The sequence below is a fragment of the Podarcis erhardii genome (assembly GCF_964252035.2).
Source record: "Podarcis erhardii genome assembly, chromosome: 10".
Taxonomy (NCBI): Eukaryota; Metazoa; Chordata; class Lepidosauria; order Squamata; family Lacertidae; genus Podarcis; species Podarcis erhardii.
Genome location: NC_138500.1, coordinates 42,848,290 through 42,869,492, shown reverse-complemented (window position 1 = coordinate 42,869,492; position 21,203 = coordinate 42,848,290). Strand labels below are relative to the sequence as shown.

The window sequence follows — 21,203 nt, the reverse complement described above, 5'->3', positions numbered from 1 at the left end:
AGAGTCGGTCACGAGTGGATCTAATGGTCAGGGGTCCCTTTACCTTTTAATGCATTCATGGCACAGCAACGTCCCATCATTCCACCCTCTTCTGCAGTTTCCTTTAGAGCACAGGCTTCTTAGTCAAGAAGACCACTGTTTCTATTCCTGGAATCTCCAGGTCGGCCTGGGAAAGTTTTCAGTCTGAAATCCTGTCTGTGTAGAACAGGGTAGTCAACCTTTTTATACCTACCGCCCACTAATGCATCTTTCTTGATGGTAAAATTTCCTTACCGCCCACCAGTGCTCGATAGAAGGAGGATTCAGCTTGTGATGTAGAACCCCCCTACTGCCCACCTAGAATCCTGAAACGCCCACTAGTAGGAACCAGGTTGACAACCCCTGGTGTAGAATATAAAGCTAGATAAACCAATAGTCTGAATGAGTATAATGCAGCTTCCCATGCACCATATTATGCTAACCTCTTGTTTCTGTGGAAGTCAGTGCAAGGATTCTTGCTGGTGCAATGAGAATTCCCCCTCCTCCCCTTGTGTGCTCCCTGCTGTCCCCAGATTTGCTCTGGAGGATTGGGGGATTCCACTACCAGAGGAGATTTAGGAGATGCTTGAGATTGTTGAACCACATTGTCTAATTGTGAGTTAGACTGAGATGAAAGTTCCAAAATTGGCCCCTTGTCTCACCCCCCCTTTCCCCACCCTTTTGCCACCCTTGCTTGTTTTCAGTGGTGGTGTGTCAACCCCAGGAGCTGAAGACTGCAATTTTTAAAACCACCAATTTTAAATGTTTCTCTGTCCTTGGACATATAACTCCTCACCACCACCACCAACAACAACAACTAATAGCCTTGGGCTTTCCATCAAGTAGGGCATTCTAAGTTCTGTTAGCAAACTGTGACATTTCACAGCAGTATCTATTCATCTTTGCAGCTGGCCTTGGGATAGCATTTAATCTCTTGTTCAGCATCATTTCCTCAAAAAGCCTGCCCAGAAGGAGTTCTGCATACCTGGTGTTATTTGTTTCTAAGCAGAAATATTCACCAACATATCATGCATAGCTGTCGTTCGTATACCTGCTTCCTTGTTACTTGGTCATGCTGAGTTTTAGATTTATCTACAGCAAATACTCAAAAATACTTAACCTTGTCTGGAAACCTGACTGACTTAGCAAACTTTATAAGCTGATAACATGCACCCAGGAGGTCTACATAACAACGAGAGGGGGGGGGGATCTCATTGATGTAGTGAGTGCTTAAGATGGTTGACTGGCTTGCTGATTTTCCTCCTAGGAAATTATGATTCTCTTCTGCATGTGTCTCACAACTTCAGAAAGATATAAAGAGAAGCAGAAGACTGAAAAAGGTGAAGGAAAGGTGGGGGAATCACTTATATCCAAGGACAGAAAAGGTTACGCAAAGACAGTGGAAAGGTTTTTTTGGTTAAATCAGTATGCTGGATGGAGGCAAATGGGGTATAAACAGTCAAGAATACACAAGGGCAAAAACCCCAAGGAGTGTAAGGGAAGATATTTCATTTCACAAAGGACTTTAAAACAGGAGCCAGGGATAATAGGAGTTCAGCAACTTCTGAAGTGCCATAAGTTAGCAAACCCTGTTGTAAAATAGCCAGTCTGAACAACAGTCACTTAAGGACATGCACACTGTTAAGACCACATTCATGGAAGACAATCTTAATTGGGTACAAGTGATCTCAGAAGAAGAAGGGGAAGAAAGAAAATAACCAGTAATAGTTGCAGGACCAGCTGTTTTCTTCGCCCATTGTTTGCTATTAACATTAGCAACCACATAATGCATAATAGCTTTTAAGATATTTTATGATTATATTGTTTTATTGCATTGCACTCTTTGACATGGTTAGTTTATTTATGCCCATTTTATATTGCTTTGGTTCCTGTGGTGATGAACAGCTGTATAACACTTCTAATCAGTACTGATGTAACAACACATTCATTTCATACATTAATATGGCACCTTATAAGAACCATATTTATCATTATATCATGTGTGAGTGTCCCTCATTCTCTCGCTTTCCCTCTTCCTAAAAAGGCATAAGTTAAGGATTACCCTGCATTTTTTCATTCTGAAACAAAAGAAAAATGCTGTATTTTTGAAACAGCCGATTTTCTGGTTATTTTCCCATTCTTAGATCAGTTGTCATTTCTTGTGGGGCTTTCCCCCACTTAGAACTTGGTGTCACCCTGGTGTTACTTTATTTATCTGGCCTGTGTTTATTTCAAAATGTGTTTATTTCAAAAAGCTTTAGTCCTGTTTTAATGGTAATTATGCTTAGGATAATAATACTCAGTTTGCATTTGATGTTGCGATCCTATGAACATTTAGCTTTGATTAAGCTCAACTGAAAATAGGTAGACTTTACATGTATAAAATTGTACTACAGTGGTACTTTGGTTTAAGAACAGCCCTGTTTATGAATGATTCGGTTTACGAACTCTGCAAAACCAGAAGTAGTGTCCCGGTTTGAGAACTTTACCTCTGTCTAAGAATGGAATCTGAATGGTGGAAGGGCATCGGCAGTGGAAGGCCTCATTAGGGAAAGCACGCCTCAGTTTAAGAATGGTTTCAGTTTAAGAACGGACTTCCGGAACACATTAAGTTCATAAACCGAGGTACCACTGTACGTGAGTATTCAGTTCAATTCACACACCTAGAGATGGAGGAATAATGGCTGCCATATGACACAGAAAGGGATTAAGCACTGCTTTCCACATTAGCATTATGAAACAATGGAGCTTCATAACATGTACAGTGGTACCTCGGGTTAAGAACTTAATTCGTTCTGGAGGTCCGTTCTTAACCTGAAACTGTTCTTAACCTGAAGCACCACTGTAGTTAATGGGGCCTCCTGCTGCCGCTGTGCCGCTGCTGCACAATTTCTGTTCTCATCCTGAAGCAAAGTTCTTAACCCGAGGTACTATTTCTGGGTTAGCGGAGTCTGGAACCTGAAGCGTCTGTAACCTAAAGCGTATGTAACCCGAGGTACCAGTGTACTTCTGCCCTTTGGTACGATAGCTTGGATCCTAACTAGACTTAGGCTTGCTGGAGTATCTCCCACCCCCATCCCCGGATGTTCACACTTGCAGAAGGAGGGTGGTTATTTTCATTGATTCCCTTTCCCCCAGCAGTCCCTTGTACACTCTGAAAATGTGCTTCAAAGTGTTGGGGGCCTCTCCAGACTGGCATGAGAGGTGACACAGGTCACCTCCTGTTGAGTCAAAATAGCCTCCTGTGTTTTGCCAGTGGCATTTTCTGTTGGATCTCAGCCCGAAACCTCAGGACCATGAGTTAAGATTACTCAAGAATCTCTTAAGAGTTGAATACGCAGAGAAACTGGAAAAGACAAGTAGGTAACAAAAGTGCATATAATCGATGGAAAGCCTTTATTTGTCTCTGTGAATACTTCATGTCAAATAACCTTCCTATCCAATTTAAGGATATTGTGCTTAGAATTACCCAAGAAAAGACTCCACACTCCCCAAATGAGTTTAACAGAATCCATAACACAACTTCATAAATGAAGGCTGATTTTTTTAAAAAGAAAAAAGAAAAAAGAAAGAAAGAAAGAAAGAAAGAAGAAGCATTATTATAGGGTGGAAGTTGTGTGTGTGTGTGTGTGTGTGTGTGTGTGTGTGTGTATATATATATATATATATATATATATATATATATATATATGTATATATGTATATATGTATATATATATGAGAGACGTATTGTCCAGCATCCAAGCTCTTCATCAATCTTTGGGGCTTTTAAATCTACTTTTGGCAATGGATGCAGAAACACAGAAACATAACAAATCTATCTTTTAATCGTTAATCATTGTCACATTTCCTTAGAAGTGTCCCTCATTTCTTTAAATAAAATACTTCTCTAAGCATGCTTAAGATTCTGGGCTCTCACCAGTATAATTTCTTTAGTAAAGGCTTGAGAATCTGGCAGATTGTCATATTTATGGAACTGATTAATCTCAGGGAAAGGAAGGAATAATATATAGTTGTATTAGTCATCATTAATTATCCTATGTACATGCTATAATTCATTATGTTTGGAAGCAGAGAAGGTGCAATCTGCCAGAGGAAGGAGATGAAAGCAACTCTTAGTAATATGAAAATCAATGATAAAGAATATACATTTTTAAGATAAGCCAGTGGTGAGTTTCTATCCAGCAACTGAGTTATTCATGTAAATTTATTTACTTGCAGTTACTGAATAATGACATATGCTCAAACTAAATTTTGATTTGCAATTATTCTTTTGTAAAATATTAAGATACTGTATGAAATACTCACCTTGTATTCCATTCAAGCACCTCAAAAATTAACCTTTTGCTTCACAGGGATGAATTCGGAATGTGCATTGCTAATGTTTTTACATAATGGGACAATCTGTAGGTAGTAGACAGCTTGTTGTCATCCTAATTGCCTATTGTCTTTCTAATTACCTGTTGGTAGGTCGGTGGTTTGAATCCCCACAACAGGGGTGAGCTCCTGTTGTTCGGTCCCAGCTCCTGCCCACCTAGCAGTTCAAAAGCACATCAAGTGCAAGTAGATAAATAGGTACTGCTCCGGCGGAAAGGTAAACAGTGTTTCTGTGTGCTGCAGCTTAGTCATGCTGGCCACATGACTCAGAAGCTGTCTGCAGACAAACGCCGGCTCCCTCGGCCTATAGAGTGAGATGAACATGTAACCCCAGAGTTGTCTGCGACTGGACCTAACGGTCAGGGGTAGCTTTACCTTTATGGTCAGATTCAATATGGTTGCTGCATCTAATCTCTTCCAGCCATAGTCCTAACCCCTTGAACAACTATAACAATCTTCTATATTTATACTACAACTATTAAGTTCTTTTTTAAAAGAAATAAACTGGGTCCCAAAAGAATATTAAACCTTCAATCTAAATTCCAAATTCCTTCATCTCTCAAAGTTTTAGGCACATAGCACCCTCAGCTCTCACTAGTGTACTTAGTGGGAAAGAGCTGTGATGAACGTAGTACTCCTGTCTCTCGTAACAGGTACTTAACTTTTTTATGAGTCTCAACCCTATTTGCCTTTTAAAATTTCCTTTGGGTACATTGGACTTGCCTTTTTTATATTGCTTTAGTTTCTTGCTTTAGTTACAGCCCTTTCTGAACTTTCCACACACATCTTTTATTCAGTACTTGTAAGATTTGTAGCTTTAATATTGCATAAGCCACAATTCTCGTAATATTTGCTTTGCTCACAGCAGTTTGTCACAGAATTCAGTGAGATTACAGAGGATGGATTGGCCGATCCCAGGATAGAGATACACACACTAGGTACATTGTAGGACTGATTTATTTTTTTAAATGGAGCATATTTGTTGTTTTGTTGTTTTGTGTTATGTTGACACGGTGACTATCCTGCCTTATGTAAAACCCAACAATATAGACAAGTATTACTAAGAAGTACCAGTAGGAAGCAAAACTGTACTGTATACTACATTAACCCTAAAATTTGCTCCTTTAGTAAACATTGATTTCAGAGACCCATTCTAGCTAGCTCTGATTGAAACAGTATGGAGAGCTTAGAAGCTGGATAAAGTCTATTTGAACTTCTGCAACTGCAAAATTTAAATTATTTTCATCTGCTTGTAAGTTTGAATAAAATGTGTTTAGGGCTGCTGGGGTCTGAGTTCAAAGAATAATTGTGGTTTGCCAAGGCAAAAGAGAAGGTAATTAAAGCAGTGTTTATGTACACAATGAAAGCTTCAAAATGGTTAAACTTTGAAGTGTTTTTTTTATTATTATTACTGAGTGGAAATGAAAGTGAAAAATAACCCCAATAATTTATTACCCAGTGTCATGCTGGATCTTCTAACAGCATTTATGTAGCACATTTCAAGCGTTCAGTGTAGTTCTTATACATTATCTTGGTGATCTTTGCAAGATACTGTTAGGGAAGGTGACTGTGGTTATCCTCATATTGCTAATGAGGCCTAAGAGCAAAAAGGATTAGTGGTTTGCTTTTGATGAAATAGTGAATTCTTGGCTGGGGTGGGATTTGAACTGATTTCTACCTGTTAAGCTGTACTAGTTTGTTTTATTCAGCAAATGCAGATGTAATAACACCATGGACATGTGTAAGTCCTTATACTGTTATACATGACTTCACACTCAAGAATCTAGAAACAGTTAACAAATTTTTCAAAAAGGATTAATTAATCTGCTTTTTCTTGCCCTTTCTATTGTTGTGTCAGCAACCTGCTGCAAAAAACCCCCCTGTATTATTCAGTAACCATATGTGCAATAAAAGGCAATTTTGTTTTTGAATAAATTGACGCTTAACACAGGATATATGTTTACAGAAGTGTCCAAACTTCTTCACAGAACTTTCTTTTTCTTGCAACCACCTCTGCAAATATCATTGATGCCGTTAATTACTGTGCGGAAGTATTTCTTCATATAATTGAAGATATTCATAGCAAGTTCGGTTTTGATTTTTATATATATATAAAAATACCAGTTTTGTGCTTATACAATTATCTCCAGTAAACATCATTTAACATTCTATCAAATGACACTTCAGACTTTACAGGCAGCAGGGTAATTCTGAATTCTGCATATTTACTTCAGTGAAGTTAGTCCAGATTTATATGAAAGTGTTGTTAAAATATAGACCAATATGTTTAGTTTAATGTGTTAGCTATTATATTATTTACATTTTGTTGGTCTTAGCAAAACATACTTGGGAGAGATGTTTTCACCCTTGCCCTGACAGATGATAGTTGTCCTTTGGATGCTGTTTCACATCCTACATGAAGAACTACTTTGATAAATGTTTGTTTTTCATTGCAGTAACTTGGTGTGTTCTTTCCAGCATAAAATATAGCCTTCTATACTTTTGGCATGCAGTTTACTCTGAGCTTTTGTGGATGGAGTGAATAGCCCAAGTGTTAAAAGGAGCTTCTGGTGGATTGTTGGGGGAGGGATTCTATAATTAAAATATTATTTTTCAGAAGTCATTTGTTCCTTCATCATTTCCCTATGAAATAGCTATGCTTCACAAATATGTAAGTTGATAAACCAGTGGTAGATAAACCTAGAATGAACCTGGAACTTCATGAAAAATTGTGTCCTCTTCACGGAGGGCACGTGTTGCAGTGAAATCACTAAAACTGACCTTACCATTTGTGTGGGTGGGATTGTTTGGATAGCCACCACAACCCGATTGGGTCCCTCAGTTGCTGGGGTAATTCTGGCCAATGGGGTTGAGAGAATTTGCAGCTGGGGGACCTATTTATACAACTGCATGTTGCGTCGAGCTTCCTCTTAGCGCTTCGTGCACCGGTTCACCCGCCCACCTTCCCTATATTTAGGGTCTTGCTATGACCTTGCTATGCTGTTGTGGATCATCTGCGCTTGGGGCAGGAGCCCAGTAGGAATTTCCCCATTTGGCTGATTGGCTGGTGCCACTTGGGTTTCGCCTCCTGTGTAGCAAATTGTCACAACTTTGTAAGGTTTGGAGGTTAGGCATTGGTTCAAGGTGTGGTGAGGGGAGGTTGACACACCTGCCCCTCCCAATGTGCAATAGGATATTCTTTTAAAGGAATCCAGGCGCTTGCCATGCTTTTGTCCGATCCCCTTCCAGGGGTTAGGGCCATGCTACAGCACCTAGGAGCATTTTGGGGTGAGGTTACGTCTGTGGTAGGACCAATGCTCCCCCAGTCTGTTTACCCTTACCGACTTCTGCCGGTGTCCAGTTGTCAGTGCTGCCCTGCCAGAGGTGTAGGTGCAGCTAGTTGAATCAATGCCTAAGCGAACCACTCACATTCAGTAATCAATAAAGTTGTGGCCAAAATTATGCCAGTAACCTTAAACTAATATTGGTGTCAACTGTGTCTTTCTTTGGGAAGTCTTGGGGGTCTTCACACGCAAACCATTGTTAATGAAACAGGTTTCCCAGATTAACATGAAGGAATTCAAGAGATAATGGTGGTGGTGGTGATAATCATATAATATTACTGAAGTATTATTGTCATTATTTAATTTAGTTTAAATAATAACACATACAAAGCTTGCTCACAAAGCTTAGTAAATAATATCTTCTCATATCACACCTTATCCCATACTTTTTACAACCCATTTTTTCCATTTTGCTCTTGACACATTGTCATTGAATCATCTGTTCACCCACGACTTTGTACACACGCTGCAGTATTGTCCATTGTTGCTTATTTTTGTGTACAGAATCCAGTTTTATGGTAAGTAGGTGGGTTGCTGATTTGTCAGTGTGCCATTCTGGATTAAGCCTTTATGAATTGTTTTTAAGCACCAAAGTGGACAATGAAAGCTTTTATAGCAGCTGACCAATTAACAGTAATCATTCTTGTTAAACTTTACTAAAGAACTGGAGTATGTGATGAATGCAAAGTATTCATTTCTCTCCCCCCCCCCCTTTGCTGCATTCAAGTCCATCTTGCAAAATATCCTTTAACTGCTTTGCTATTTCATGTTCATTTTGCAGATTGAGAATGTTGATGTCTGCCTTAACTTTCTGGCAGCCAGAGGAGTAAATGTCCAAGGTCTTTCTGCGGAAGGTAAGAAAAAGCCATCATCATCATCATCAGAGATAGTGAATTACCTTCTGGAAAGGTACTTCTTCAAACTTGATTTGCAGTATATTATTTTGGAAAAGATATTACCGTATTTTTTGCTCTATAACTCACTTTTCCCTCCTAAAAAGTAAGGGGAAATGTGTGTGCGTCTTATGGAGCGAATGCCGGCTGCGCAGCTATCCCAGAAGCCAGAACAGCAGGAGGGATCACTGCACAGCAAAAGCAGAATCTTTTTTTTCTTGTTTTCCTCCTCCAAAAACTAGGTGCATCTTATGGTCTGGTGTGTCTTATAGAGTGAAAAATACAGCAGTTGTCTTATGAAATACAATTTTGATTTGACATAATTCTTGGCATAAATTAAAACACTTTAAAAACCCCATTTCCTATGGGAAATATTTATTTAAATTAGCACTTACCCCTTGAACTTTCTTTGCCTCCATTTCTTCCTCTTCCTAAAGATTCATAGCTAGAAATATGCTTTCTACAAGCACAAAATGAAAAATGCACATGTGACTTACTGTACTGTATAGTGCAGAGAACTGAAGTCAGGAGCAAACCTCATTTTAGCAAAACTCAACAGAATTTGCCAGATCAGAAATTGCAAGCATTTGCTTCAGAATCTTCTCAAGTTGTGGAGTTTGTTATTTACTGGGAATATCAGCCATTGTCTGATACTGTCAGTAAAACTACATAGATTTAGAATTACTATTTTTAAGATTGGAAGTTAAAACACTTTTTGTGTGTGCAGGCTTACGTGCTGCACCTAATGACATAACATTATACTGAATCTTCCCGACTAATTCTAAAGTAGCATCATGTTCAGTGGCTCTTAAAAACTGAGAAATGGTGAGTAGTGTACATATAACCAAGTCAGAAAAATCATAGAATTGTAGAGTTGGAAGACATATATATATATATATATATATATATTGCATAGATGACTAAACTGATAAATTTTGAATTATACTTTCTCTTTTATAGGAAACATAAGATGTAGTTGTTAGAACTATCTTAATAGTTCCCATCTCTTGAGAAGATTTAAGTAATTAGTTTTTTGACATATATCTGAGCAATGTTGAAAAGATCAAATGGATGAAATGTTTTTCTCTCTCAACTGTATTCAAAAGAAAACAGATTCTGTTAACTTCAGTGGGAAACATTTTTTTTTTTTTAGTATAATAGGTCCCTCTCATTCACATCAGAGAATATAGATTTGTTTGATGTTCCTGGAAGGGGATCATACTTTTTTAAAACCAGAAGTCACCGGAACTGAGTTCTGGCACCTCTTTTGTGCATTCTGTCACTTACTGGTTGCATTCCAACACCTTTGTGGCATTGTGGTGCTGTTCCATGGCATGGCACTTGGGACTGTGTTTTGGAGGTGGTGGGTGGCATAGTGATTGGAGCGACGTGGCCGTCAGTGGCGTAAGGTGGCAGTTCATGTTATTTTGCCTTGGCGGTGGGGCAAACTCAACAACTTTGGTTCCAGCACCTCTTTTTATCTAGAAAAAAAAACGCCTGTATGTACCGTATCTTCCCAGTGTTCCAAGTCTGTGTACTGAGCAAAGGCGATATACTGGTGTGAAATAGGGTGCAAATATTTAGAAACTTCCCAAATGTATTTCTCCATTTTGAAATATAAATATATATAATTATTCAAATTGCAAACTATTTAACTGCAGTTTATGTCACCAGTTTGTTTCTCTTTATGCTGCAGATGCAAAATATAAATAGCTGAAATTTCCCCCAAAGTTGTTCTTCTTAATAAATTAATATAATAATGGCTCAATTTTATAAATGTTGTATTTTACAACATGAAGGTCTGTATTTTGTATTAAAAGTCACACTTCACAAATTCCACACCACAAATTCAGCTTGAGTAGGCCTATATATGGTCAGTATCAAAAGAGCAGCTACAGTATGTGAGTTTTCCATATTTGAAGGTAGTATTTGAGATCAGATAGGATCAAGCCCAGCCCAAAATGTTTTGCTGCCTGAGGAACAAGGACAAGATGGCACCCATTCTGTTCCATGTACAGAAAGTGACTAGGCTGGCTGTTGAATCTTACTTCAACATTGGCAATGGGGAAGTGAACATAACAGGCTAGTTTAGGGGGTTCACAACATGTGTAACACACACAGCTCTGTCTTCCAAGAGAGGGAAATGGCAAGCGAGCCCAGGAATAATGTCTGGCACCCTGCTGCTGCCCCCCAGCATCTGCTTCCTGTGGGTGTGTGGAATTGCCTTATTCAGCCTAATAGTAGGATTGGTCCTGGGAAGGAAATTTTCAGGATTTCTGTATATTCAATATGCTAGTATTGCTTTTGGTATATAATTCTGTGGTTTTTATCCAATGCTTTTATCCAATCCCATGCAACAGACTTGTGCAATGAAACTTTCACCTCCACAGCAGGTTTGGGGGCATGTCAGGAGAGGAGAGGAGATGAGAGGAAGCAAAACTGCAATTGCATGAGAAGAACACCACTTACGCAGTATTGGATACAATCCTGTGTATTTTGTACACAACAATTCATGACGCTGCTCTCACCTGTTCAATCCTCTTATGTTTCCTAAAAGAGTCTGGCATTAATAAATGTTCTTAGAAGAACATCCAGTAACCAGGTGTCCTTTAAGCAATCAATGATGCTAGTCTGTTTGGAAATACTTAAAAAGCAATGGCTAACCTTCCATAGAATGATATAATTTATTAGGATTTTATCTAATTCTCTAATTAACCCCCCCCCCAAAACAGAAAAGCTCCAAAACCTATATGATACAGGATTGTGTTTCTCATTTATTCTGCCTTTTAAAAAAAGTAATAGTTTTTCCTGTCACAGCTGGATTTTTAAAGTCTGTTGTTTGATAGTAGCTTCCTTGTAATCATAGCCTTAGGCTATGCACACATGCTTGAGAGGGAAGCCTTGTTGGAGAGAACAGGATTTACTTGCCAGGAAACATGTTAAGAGTATATTTACAATTGCCTTTATTGTAAGCGAAGTGTGTGTGTGTTAAATGTTTTCCATCCATTTCAAAAATAAAAAAATAAAAATACCGTATTTTTTGCCCCATAGGACGCACTTTTCCCCCTCCAAAAATGAAGGGGAAATCTGGGTGCGTCCTATGGAGTGAATGCAGGCTTTCGCTGAAGCTTGGAGAGCAAGAGGGGTTGGTGCGCACCGACCCCTCTCGCTCTCCAGGCTTCAGGAAGACATCCACAGCCTAGGCAGCCCTGCGGGAGTTCCCACAGGGCTGTCTAGGCTGCGCATAGCAGCCTGCTTCCCGGAGCGCCGGGCGCGCTGAAAGCAGAGTCGGCCATGACTGGACCTAATGGTCAGGGGTCCCTTTACACATTAATGCATAGCATGCAGCTACATGCCATGCTTTTCTCTTATTAGCTGAGAACTGCAGCTAATGAATCTTGTTCTCTGGTGCTCCTTAATGACACTTCATATTATGGAAGGGTCAGCTTCATACCTGTCTCTGAGTATAGGAAAGCATTTATGCTTGCTCATTTTAATGTGCTGTTTGCTGTGCTGTTAAGTGGATGATTCAACAAGATTCTGGTTAACAAATGGTTGGCGTTTCTGTGGAGCTGAAGCAATAGAGTCTGTTGTTTACGTTCTTTTGTGTAGGAACCTGCATAACAAGTATATAGAGAGGCTGGTTCTCCCTCTATAAAGCACATTTTCAGGGAATTTTGAAAGCCACATTGCTGAGAAGTTTGCAAAAAGCTTGTATGTTGGCTGTTTGGGGGAGATATTTTGATGTATTCATTTTAAAGCTTTATTTAGCTGTATGTTTCATTTTAACTAGCTGTATGTTTTATTTGTGTAATTTTTTTGAGTAATTTGTGTAATTTTATTGGTCTGTGGTCATAATAAACAGCAACAACTTTCATTGCCAGCAGAGGAGGCCAAATTGTTGTATGGATTGCATTGTGTAGGAAGGGAAGTTTATCCCTAGTCTGTTGAGCTATTCTCCCCTACCTACCCCAGATTAGCTCCCTGTGTAGCTACGAGGCTTAGGAAAACAAGATCTGATTCATACCATTGGGAACTTTTTTCTAAGTTGTGTAGCTGCCTGGACGATGATTGTCAGGGAGGTCACGCCTGGGAAGGGGAGGAAGAGAGAACCCCCCCCCCCTTCATTGCACATTACAATCCCAATAATGATCTGCCCCACATTAAAGGAAAACAAGGAGGCACAGGACCTTGCTGTGTTTCAAGTATAACATGTAGTTTGATTCATACTAATGTTTAAAACACTATATTATACAGTTTGGGCAGTATAAGAAAATGTAGGCAGCTGCCTTGTAATGCATTTTTCATGTAAGTCTGTTTTTTATCCATTTTTGCAAAGTGCTTGAAATGTAGATGCTAATTATACTGATTGCGTTACAGTTTACTTTCTGCACTTTTTTCCACACCCCTTTTTTTCTTTGACCACTTTATTTACAAATGAAATTCTTCTCATAAAAAATAAGAGGTTCATAATGTGGTTTCATACACACATTTATTAGGGAAGCAGAACTGGTGACCTTCATAAATTTCAGAATGGGAGCACAGGTGGGGAAAGAAGGCTTCAGATTATCAAACAGATTAACAGCAGCTGCTTCCGTAGCAAAGGCTAATTTATAAAAGGAGAGAGACAGGGTTTCACCTCTAGAACTCAGCTTGCTTGCTATGCCTTTGGGTGCAAAAGTTGGCTGTGGAGGGGCAAGTTGAGTTGAGTGCTCATGTGTGGAGATAGGGAGACAGAGCTAAGGTTGAACAGCCAAGCCCAGCTCCTCACTGTGTAAGTGCTGGATGAGAGCATATAGGGTTGTGATGAAGCCAGATATTGACTCTCCTTGCTCTTGCTTGCAGGAGTCAAATAGGGGTCCCTCAAAAACTGTATCATGGTGAAATAGGAAGTGCTTACCTAGCTCATCTTGGACTGGTGCAAACCATTTCAGACATATAGAAGAACCTTTGGAATCTGCTTATCCAAAGCGTCCGGTCTTCAGACTGATGGAGATCAAATTCTGCTGGAGTGAAACTTGGAAATAGACTTGAGTGGTGGGCTGACTATGTCTACAACTCCAATGAGTTATAGATGGATCAGACTCACCTTTACAGATTCTTGTTCCAGACGTCAGCTCTTCTCTGCCCCTTTCTGAAGTAGTAAGCTGTCTGTAGCTGCAGCAGTTGGGCCTTCTTGCAGGCGCTCTCAGTTCCAGAGAGCCAGGACACCATGTGAAGAGTGACAAAACATAGCTAGCTTTACTAGCTATACTTGCAACCTCTAACCTCCTCGCACATGAGGACCTGCATTTGGTAACTTCCTACAATGCATTGTTGTGGGTCTGCTGTTGAAGAGGATGTGGAAACTTCAAAGCATGCAGAGCAGAAGTCTAATTCTTATATTTTCTTCATTTTTTCAGAAATAAGGAATGGAAATTTGAAAGCCATTTTAGGGCTGTTTTTCAGTTTGTCTCGTTACAAACAGCAGCAACACCAACAGCAACAGTACTATCAGTCTTTGGTAGAGCTACAGCAGCACGTCTCTCATTCTCCACCTCCTGCTGATATTGGCCAGCCCAAAACACAGCAAGATATGCAGTCCAGGTAGGTCAGATAAAATATGCAATTAAAGTGCTTCCATGTTGTAATGGTTTTCAAGGTCTCCTGAATGGGAAATAATTGTTTAGAAACCAATTCTAAATATTTGTCTACTTGGAATTAAACCTAAATTCAATTTGACTGGGGAGTAAGTGTGCATTGCAGCCTTAGGTTGCATTCACACAAACAGTTACTTTAACTTCTCTGTTGTTTCCAATGACAGTGGCATGAATGACATGGCGTGACGAGTTGGGTAAATTTATAAACAAATATCTTACACATTGAGGGGATCAACCTGTGAAATGCGAAATGAGATACAGAGTAAAGAAATAAGAATATGGATTCTTCTAACTCTTGTGTGTTGCAATGTTTGTTGTGAAAACATTACAGGGATAAGGCCTATTCTTCCCCTTCCTAGAGTTATTTTTACTACACAGAATAGCATGACTATGGCATAAATAGTGTAATACGGAAGTACTCTGGGCCGTCACTACACCATATAACTGAACATGATCTTCTCTGGGAGGGCAAGAAAGCACCCAGTTCTTAAAACACAACAGAGATTACTTTTCTGAATAATATGCACTGTTTGTTTACATTCTTATAAATGGAGTAATACACTCCAAATATGCATTTATCTTTTAGTTTACTGAACATGGTTCGTAGAAGGTATAATAAATGGTAACTGGAAGTCTACTGACCTAGGCTTGTAAAGTACTCTGTTATATCACTGTTAGTGCTGTCAAGAAAATTCAAATCTGGATTATCAACAGGGGATAATCAACAGGATTTTATTTATACAGTGAAACATATTTCTCTAAATCATTCTGTAAGAATAGTAACACAACACACAGATGATTAGACTTTGGTAAGCATGAATAAAGAATACACTTCATAACACTGATTTTAATAATTCATGGTTAGAACAAATCTGCACATTTTGTGATATATATTTAATTGAATACAACATGTTGCTTTGTGTAAATTTTTCACTCATCTTCTTTTCAGTGCTTTTGAAGAGTAAGGAGTTGAATTAAAAAGTGTTTCTCTCTCGTTCCTTTTTTCTGCTTAGCTATTGAAATGCAATCTACGGTGGGATAGTTGGCAACAGGTGTGCACTGTTTTCCCAATGAAGCGTAAAGTCATTAGGAAAAGTGCCTTGCGGCTCATGACACTATAATATTGCAATAACTACATTGGGTAGTACTTACATTGCAGTCAATGTAGTTTCCCAAGGGGCAATTGGTTCTTTGCAAGAGGCTGGGGCCAAGTGGGAGGAAGAAACACTCCCCCCTTTTACTGTGGCTGGAGCAGCATTGCCACTTCTGGCCCAGCTGGTAAGCGTGTTTTAAAAGGAAGATGAAAGGGCTGCAGGGTGGGGTGATTGAGGGTAGCTGGGATGGGTTCAAGAGATACAGAGGAGGGAGGATAAACGAGGCTAAATTGTGATTGGCTTGGAAATGAACTGAATCATTTCCCAAAAATTAAATTGTTTTCATTCATCCTAACATCTGCAGATAGTTTGTCTTAATTTGTGTTTGAATGTGCATGTATAGTATTCATAGTGGACACTATATTGCTGAAAATAGTTGTATTTGGTATATTACAATTAGAGTTGCATTGTTTGGGATGTATTCCCTGCCCCCCCCCCCCAAAAAAGATAAAAGGAACATTGAGATTCTTTATGTTACTTTGAATACCTTTCATCAGGTAGAATCATTTAATGTAATGACTGTAACTTTAAGAGTGCACAGTAAAAAGATGTCTCACACTGATCTTGATGTATTGGAATATGAAGATCTATTGAGCCATTCCTCGTGGTCCAATAAAATAGGGTAAAAATGTGGCCTGGCACTATGGTTATGTTTCTCTGTGAGGGAGTGTAGATTGTAAAAACATTAATCAGAGTAATTAGCCTTTGCTTGGCCCTTGATCAGTGTAGATCATTGTAGAGGCTGACAAGCATATGGGAAGTTCTCCACTGAGAAGAATGTGCATTTTCCAAAGGCTGGGGGGTGGGGGGAGATCACTTTGTCTGATGCACTAAGGAGAACTGGGATCAGGCATAGGAAAACTTGGCCCTCCAGATGTTTTGGGACTACAATTCCCATCACCACTGACCACTGGTCCTGTTAGCTAGGGGTGATGGGAGTTGTAGTCCCAAAATATTTGGAGGGCCGAGTTTGCCTATGCCTGAGTCTTGGATGGTAAAACAGAGAGGATGCATGAATTATTCAGTTTCCCCGTGAAATGTGCAAAGTAGGGGCTTATTTTTGTTCATATGCCAGTAGAGCTAACATATGATGTTTCTTCAGAGATGTGTGAATACATTCACACTTTGCATGTTCAAAGAAGGTGCAATGAGAGGAAGTTAGCATATTAATCTGCATCTAAGTAGCTTTGTATCTTTCCAGTGAGGAACCTTCTTTATATCCAGGCTATTAATATTGCTGTGGTTGTCAAGGAGTTGTTGCAGTACAGCTCCCATCTTCCTTAGACTGCAAAGGATGCCAAGGAGTCAGGGATGATAGGAGGTGTAGTTTAGCAACATCTGGAGGATATAATGTTGACTGCCCCAAATCCATCCAGATAAATATGAAAGGAAAGGGTGTTTTACAAGAGAGACATTTTGGCCATCAATAAGCCTTTGTTTCTGAAAAAGGAATGAAAATAGTTATATTTAACAGTTCTGCTGAGTTCTCTTTTTCTACATTTCACTTGCGAGTTAGTCACGGATTCATTTTCGTTTATTTTACACATACACAAAGGTCACAGCGCTGATGGCCTTACTTATACCTGTCAGCAGAAATGCATGGCAACAATGATTATATTATATTTTATGACATATTTTGCTAGTTTGCTTCATCATTGCAGCATATATCTAAGCTTGCCATGGCGATGATCTTTCAACCACCCAGATGCTAAGGGAAAACACATGTAGATGAAAGTTCTGTCCCATTTGTGGATTAGTCGGTAACTGATTTCAAGAAGCTGTCAGCAAAATTCCTAAATGCAGGCAAACCAACATTATCACATATAGAAATAGTGGTCGCAGCTTGACAGCCAGATGGATTTGCTTAATTCATTAAAGTTCACCCTGTGTTACTTTAGAAAAGCAAATATATTTGGCTGGTTGGTACTTATGGCTGGTTTTTTGTAGGTAATGTTTTACTTTGCTCTTTCACAGAAAAAGCAAAGAGAATAATGACTCTCACTGGACTAGCCGTTCTTTTGAGTTTTTTTGAAGCCAATCAACAGCCTGGTTCACATGTAACACTAGGACAAACCATGACTAAATGAGCAAACATACAACTGCATGGAGCAAAATTCACAGTTGTTTGACCCTTCCTTGGTCTTCCTCCTGCTGCTCTTTTCAGAGCCAAGCCATAGTTTGGTTTAGCATTATGTCCAAGCCCAGTGTCACACCTTGGCTTGCTCCAGACAAGTCATGAACCATAGCTAAAGTTCATTTTTTTATTTACTGCATGCTGTTTGTATAGGGAGGAACTACCAGTATCTCTGTTTCGTCTGGTATGAGCTTTGTTTTAATTGATTGATTGATCCTCATCCAGCCCATTATCACAGTGATTCAGCACATCTACCACCTTACCTGCTGGATAGTAAAAATAAATAACAAATTTCTGTATTTATAGATTAGGTTCATTGAGTGAATTGCTTTTACCATGGGTGGACTACCTGTGACTCTCCAGATATTGGAATCTAGCTCCCATCAGCCTCAGCCAGCATGGATAGAGATCAAAGATTAAGGGTGCTGGGTCCCCTCTGTCTATTCTTTGTTTCCAAATTTTGGTTATTAACTTTTAAGTTCTCAGTCAATAGGATAATCCATTTTCATTCTATCCCACGAGTTTCCCTAGGAGCCTTTTGTGGTGGACTTTGTCCAATATGTCTAACATATCCAAGTACATTGTACTGAATGGTGCTGACCGGTTCTGATGTTGTAGTGACTGTGTCTTTAAGGAAGGAGTCGAATGCAGTAGGAAACCCAACCAGATGTTGACAGACTACAGCCCCCATTATCCATGACTGTTGTCAATGCTAGCTGGGGTTGATGAAAGCCTGGAACCTTTACATTTTTGGGGTGGGGGCACAGATTCCTACACCTCAACATGCACATGTTAAATAAACAAAATAACTACTAGGATTACAATTATGACTGTGTGCATAAATACTGTTACAAAGTTTACTGTTTGGAGGATGTTACTTGTAGACAAATTTATCCAGCAGGACAGAGGCTGTAGCCAATTCCTGGCTTCCCTAGGCAGGGGCTGGGAAGGGGTAACTATTTGAAACAATACGGAGCTAGGTAAAGTAATGGCCTTGCAACAGAGGGCTCTTTTCCTCATGTCTTGGCTAGGCATTTAGTTGGTTGCTGTGAATGCTGGACTGTGTTGAGATCAACGACTGTCATGTGCAAGATAAGCAAAGCAATTTTACTCTGTGCCCACCAGTTTGTGCATTTTGGCTCTTGCTAATTTTGCCAAGTAAGCAAGACAATGCTGGTATTTCTAAAGCATTCCTGTTTCTTGTGATAACCTCTATGGCACTCAGTTGTCTCCAGTGTAATTGTTCTGTGAACATGAATGCAAGATACAAGTTCACATGCAGTTCTGGTAATGGTATGTGTTCTTATTATTTTGTTTTGAATACTGTCTCTTGCCATATATTTTTTCCTCTGTAAAAGGAAACATAACCATATCTAGACATAATCATATCTAGGTTGGTGTAGTTTTTACAGTGCATAATATTTTCATATTCTATCACTTTTATATAAGCTATACATGTGAGATCTCATTAAAAGTGTTGGAAACTAAAAGAGAAAAATTGTATGCTTAAGTTTTTTTGAGCTTTATGGTTAGTTTGGGGATTTTCTTCCCATATAAGACAAAATTGCTCCTACAATTAACAACGTATTTGGCTTTTCAGATCATTGGCATATCTGCATTGCTTTGCAACCTGTTTTTAATCCAATAAAGGACTATACTATTTGCTTTATTACCCAAGGCTTCAATAATAAATCACAGGCTTCACTATTAGCTTTAGTATTCACCACAGGCTAGTATTCTTCCCTTATGATTCTTGATGACATGAGTTTAGTGGTGTCTGTTGATGAAATGAGTAGTCTATTGCACTGCGATCTAGACTTTTTCTCCCTTAAGTCACTTTTCAGTAAGTAGCTAGCTGCCTTTGTGAGTCACTCAAAGTACTTTTTCCATTTTCCACATAGAACCATTCTTGCTTCCAGGAAGAGACTGGGGAATAATGCCAGCCTATCACATAGAAACTAATAGTCATCATTTTTATATTCATAATGCCAAGTGATTTGGTTTACACCAAAATTGCAGCCCTTTTTACTTGTTTCACTTTTCCAACAAGCAAGCATAGCCTCAAACTGAATGCTGTTCCAAGTTGTCAGCCTTGCCTCTCCTATTCACCCTTTATCTCCACTCCATATTACCATCTCACGCTGCTGCTGGGGAAAATTAACAAAGTCCAGACAAAACTTTGACCATGCCCATTGATTTCTCTTTCTCTGACAGTTTCCAGAGTTCACCCCTCAATATTAGTGTGAAGGGTGAACTTGCTTAATCAAAAAGGGTAATTTTCTTGCCAAGTAACAAATCCAACATTACAACTTTGCCAAAAGTTCTTTTGATAGTTCAAAATGTTGAAGTATCTTCAAATTTAAACCTGCAGTAATGTGAGGCCGTCTGAGTGCTTTAAAACCATTTTATTTAACTTCTTTAAATGTAGAAGCCCCCTTTAAGAGACTAGGGAGCACATAGTTTAAAAGTAGGCCCAGAAATGACTTCCGGGTTGGCGCCATCGCCGAATGGCGGACTCCCTCCGAGCTCCGGAGGGAGTCTGCTCGGCAGGGGCTGGGTCCTACCGCGCCGGCGACGCGGGGACCCTCAAAAACCATGGGCGCTGAAACCCATGGACATGGTGACTCGGCTGGCACCTTTTGCGCCCCCCCGACCCGCGAAGGAGCCTTTTTAAAGGCTGCGGAACGGGTGACGGGGTGTGTGTGTGCTTTGAGTCCTCCGCTTCCCCTGCCGAGCGAAGCCGCATGCCATTCGACGGAGAGCGCTGACTTCTTCTATTGAAAATTTGGACTTAAAAGAATAACCCGTGAGTAATTGGAACCTGGACTAAAAAGGGGGATAATTTTTTTAAAAAAAATTCGGAGCGAGCGGGGGAGGCGCAAAAAGGAAGTCAGCCCCCCCCCCGTCGTAGAGGAGTTAAAGTAAAGGATTTGACAACTAAGATCGAGCGCAACCCTATTTTGACAAAGTTACTAACTTCGCGATGGAAAATTATAAGACTGAGCTGGAGGAGAAAAGTGGAATTGAATTAAAAAGCAACCCCCCCCCCCCGGAATCCTGGGAGCGATTTGTGAGAGCGCCGGGAGAAGAGAAAGAGAGGTTTTGACAGCTGTCAAAGAGCTGTCAAAGCGGAAGAACAAAAATGAGAACTTTGTTACGAGGACTTTGCCTGTTACATTTGTTTTAAATTGGATATAAATTGTTTAAAACCAGGAATAACAAGTTATTTTGACTGGTGGGCGTGATCTGGAAGGGAACTGAGTTATTGCAATCCATCTAGAGGAGCTGAGGGATATTACAAGTATTGTTGGCTTGGAATTTGAATAGAACTTTTTATCTCCTGGGAAACTGCAGAAATGGAACACTATTTTGTCTACAGAGGTCTACACACTAAAGGAGACAATAGATTTATCTATTGAAGAATGGAAGGGACTTGGCATAATGTTTTGTTCCTGAATAACAGAGCCTCTGCAGAGGAATTAGAAGTTTTTGGAATTAGAGCATTTGTGCAGGAGAGCAGGAAAAGAAAAAAAAAAGGAGTAGAGAGATCAACAAGAACAACAAGAACAACAAGAATTGGATAAAGTTGGAAGTGGGAACATTTGGGACATCCAGATTTGAAAGGTCTAAAGAAATAAAATTGG

At 39.5% G+C, this 21,203-nt stretch overlaps 1 protein-coding gene across 1 annotated transcript in view; it reads left to right on the top strand.

Annotated features, from left to right (window-relative positions):
• NAV3 (neuron navigator 3) overlaps positions 1 to 21,203 on the top strand; it is a 440,591-nt gene that overhangs the window by 278,293 nt on the left and 141,095 nt on the right. The window contains 2 exon segments of the mRNA XM_081879446.1: positions 8,521 to 8,593; positions 14,035 to 14,218. Of these exon segments, the coding sequence (XP_081735572.1) occupies positions 8,521 to 8,593; positions 14,035 to 14,218 (257 nt within the window).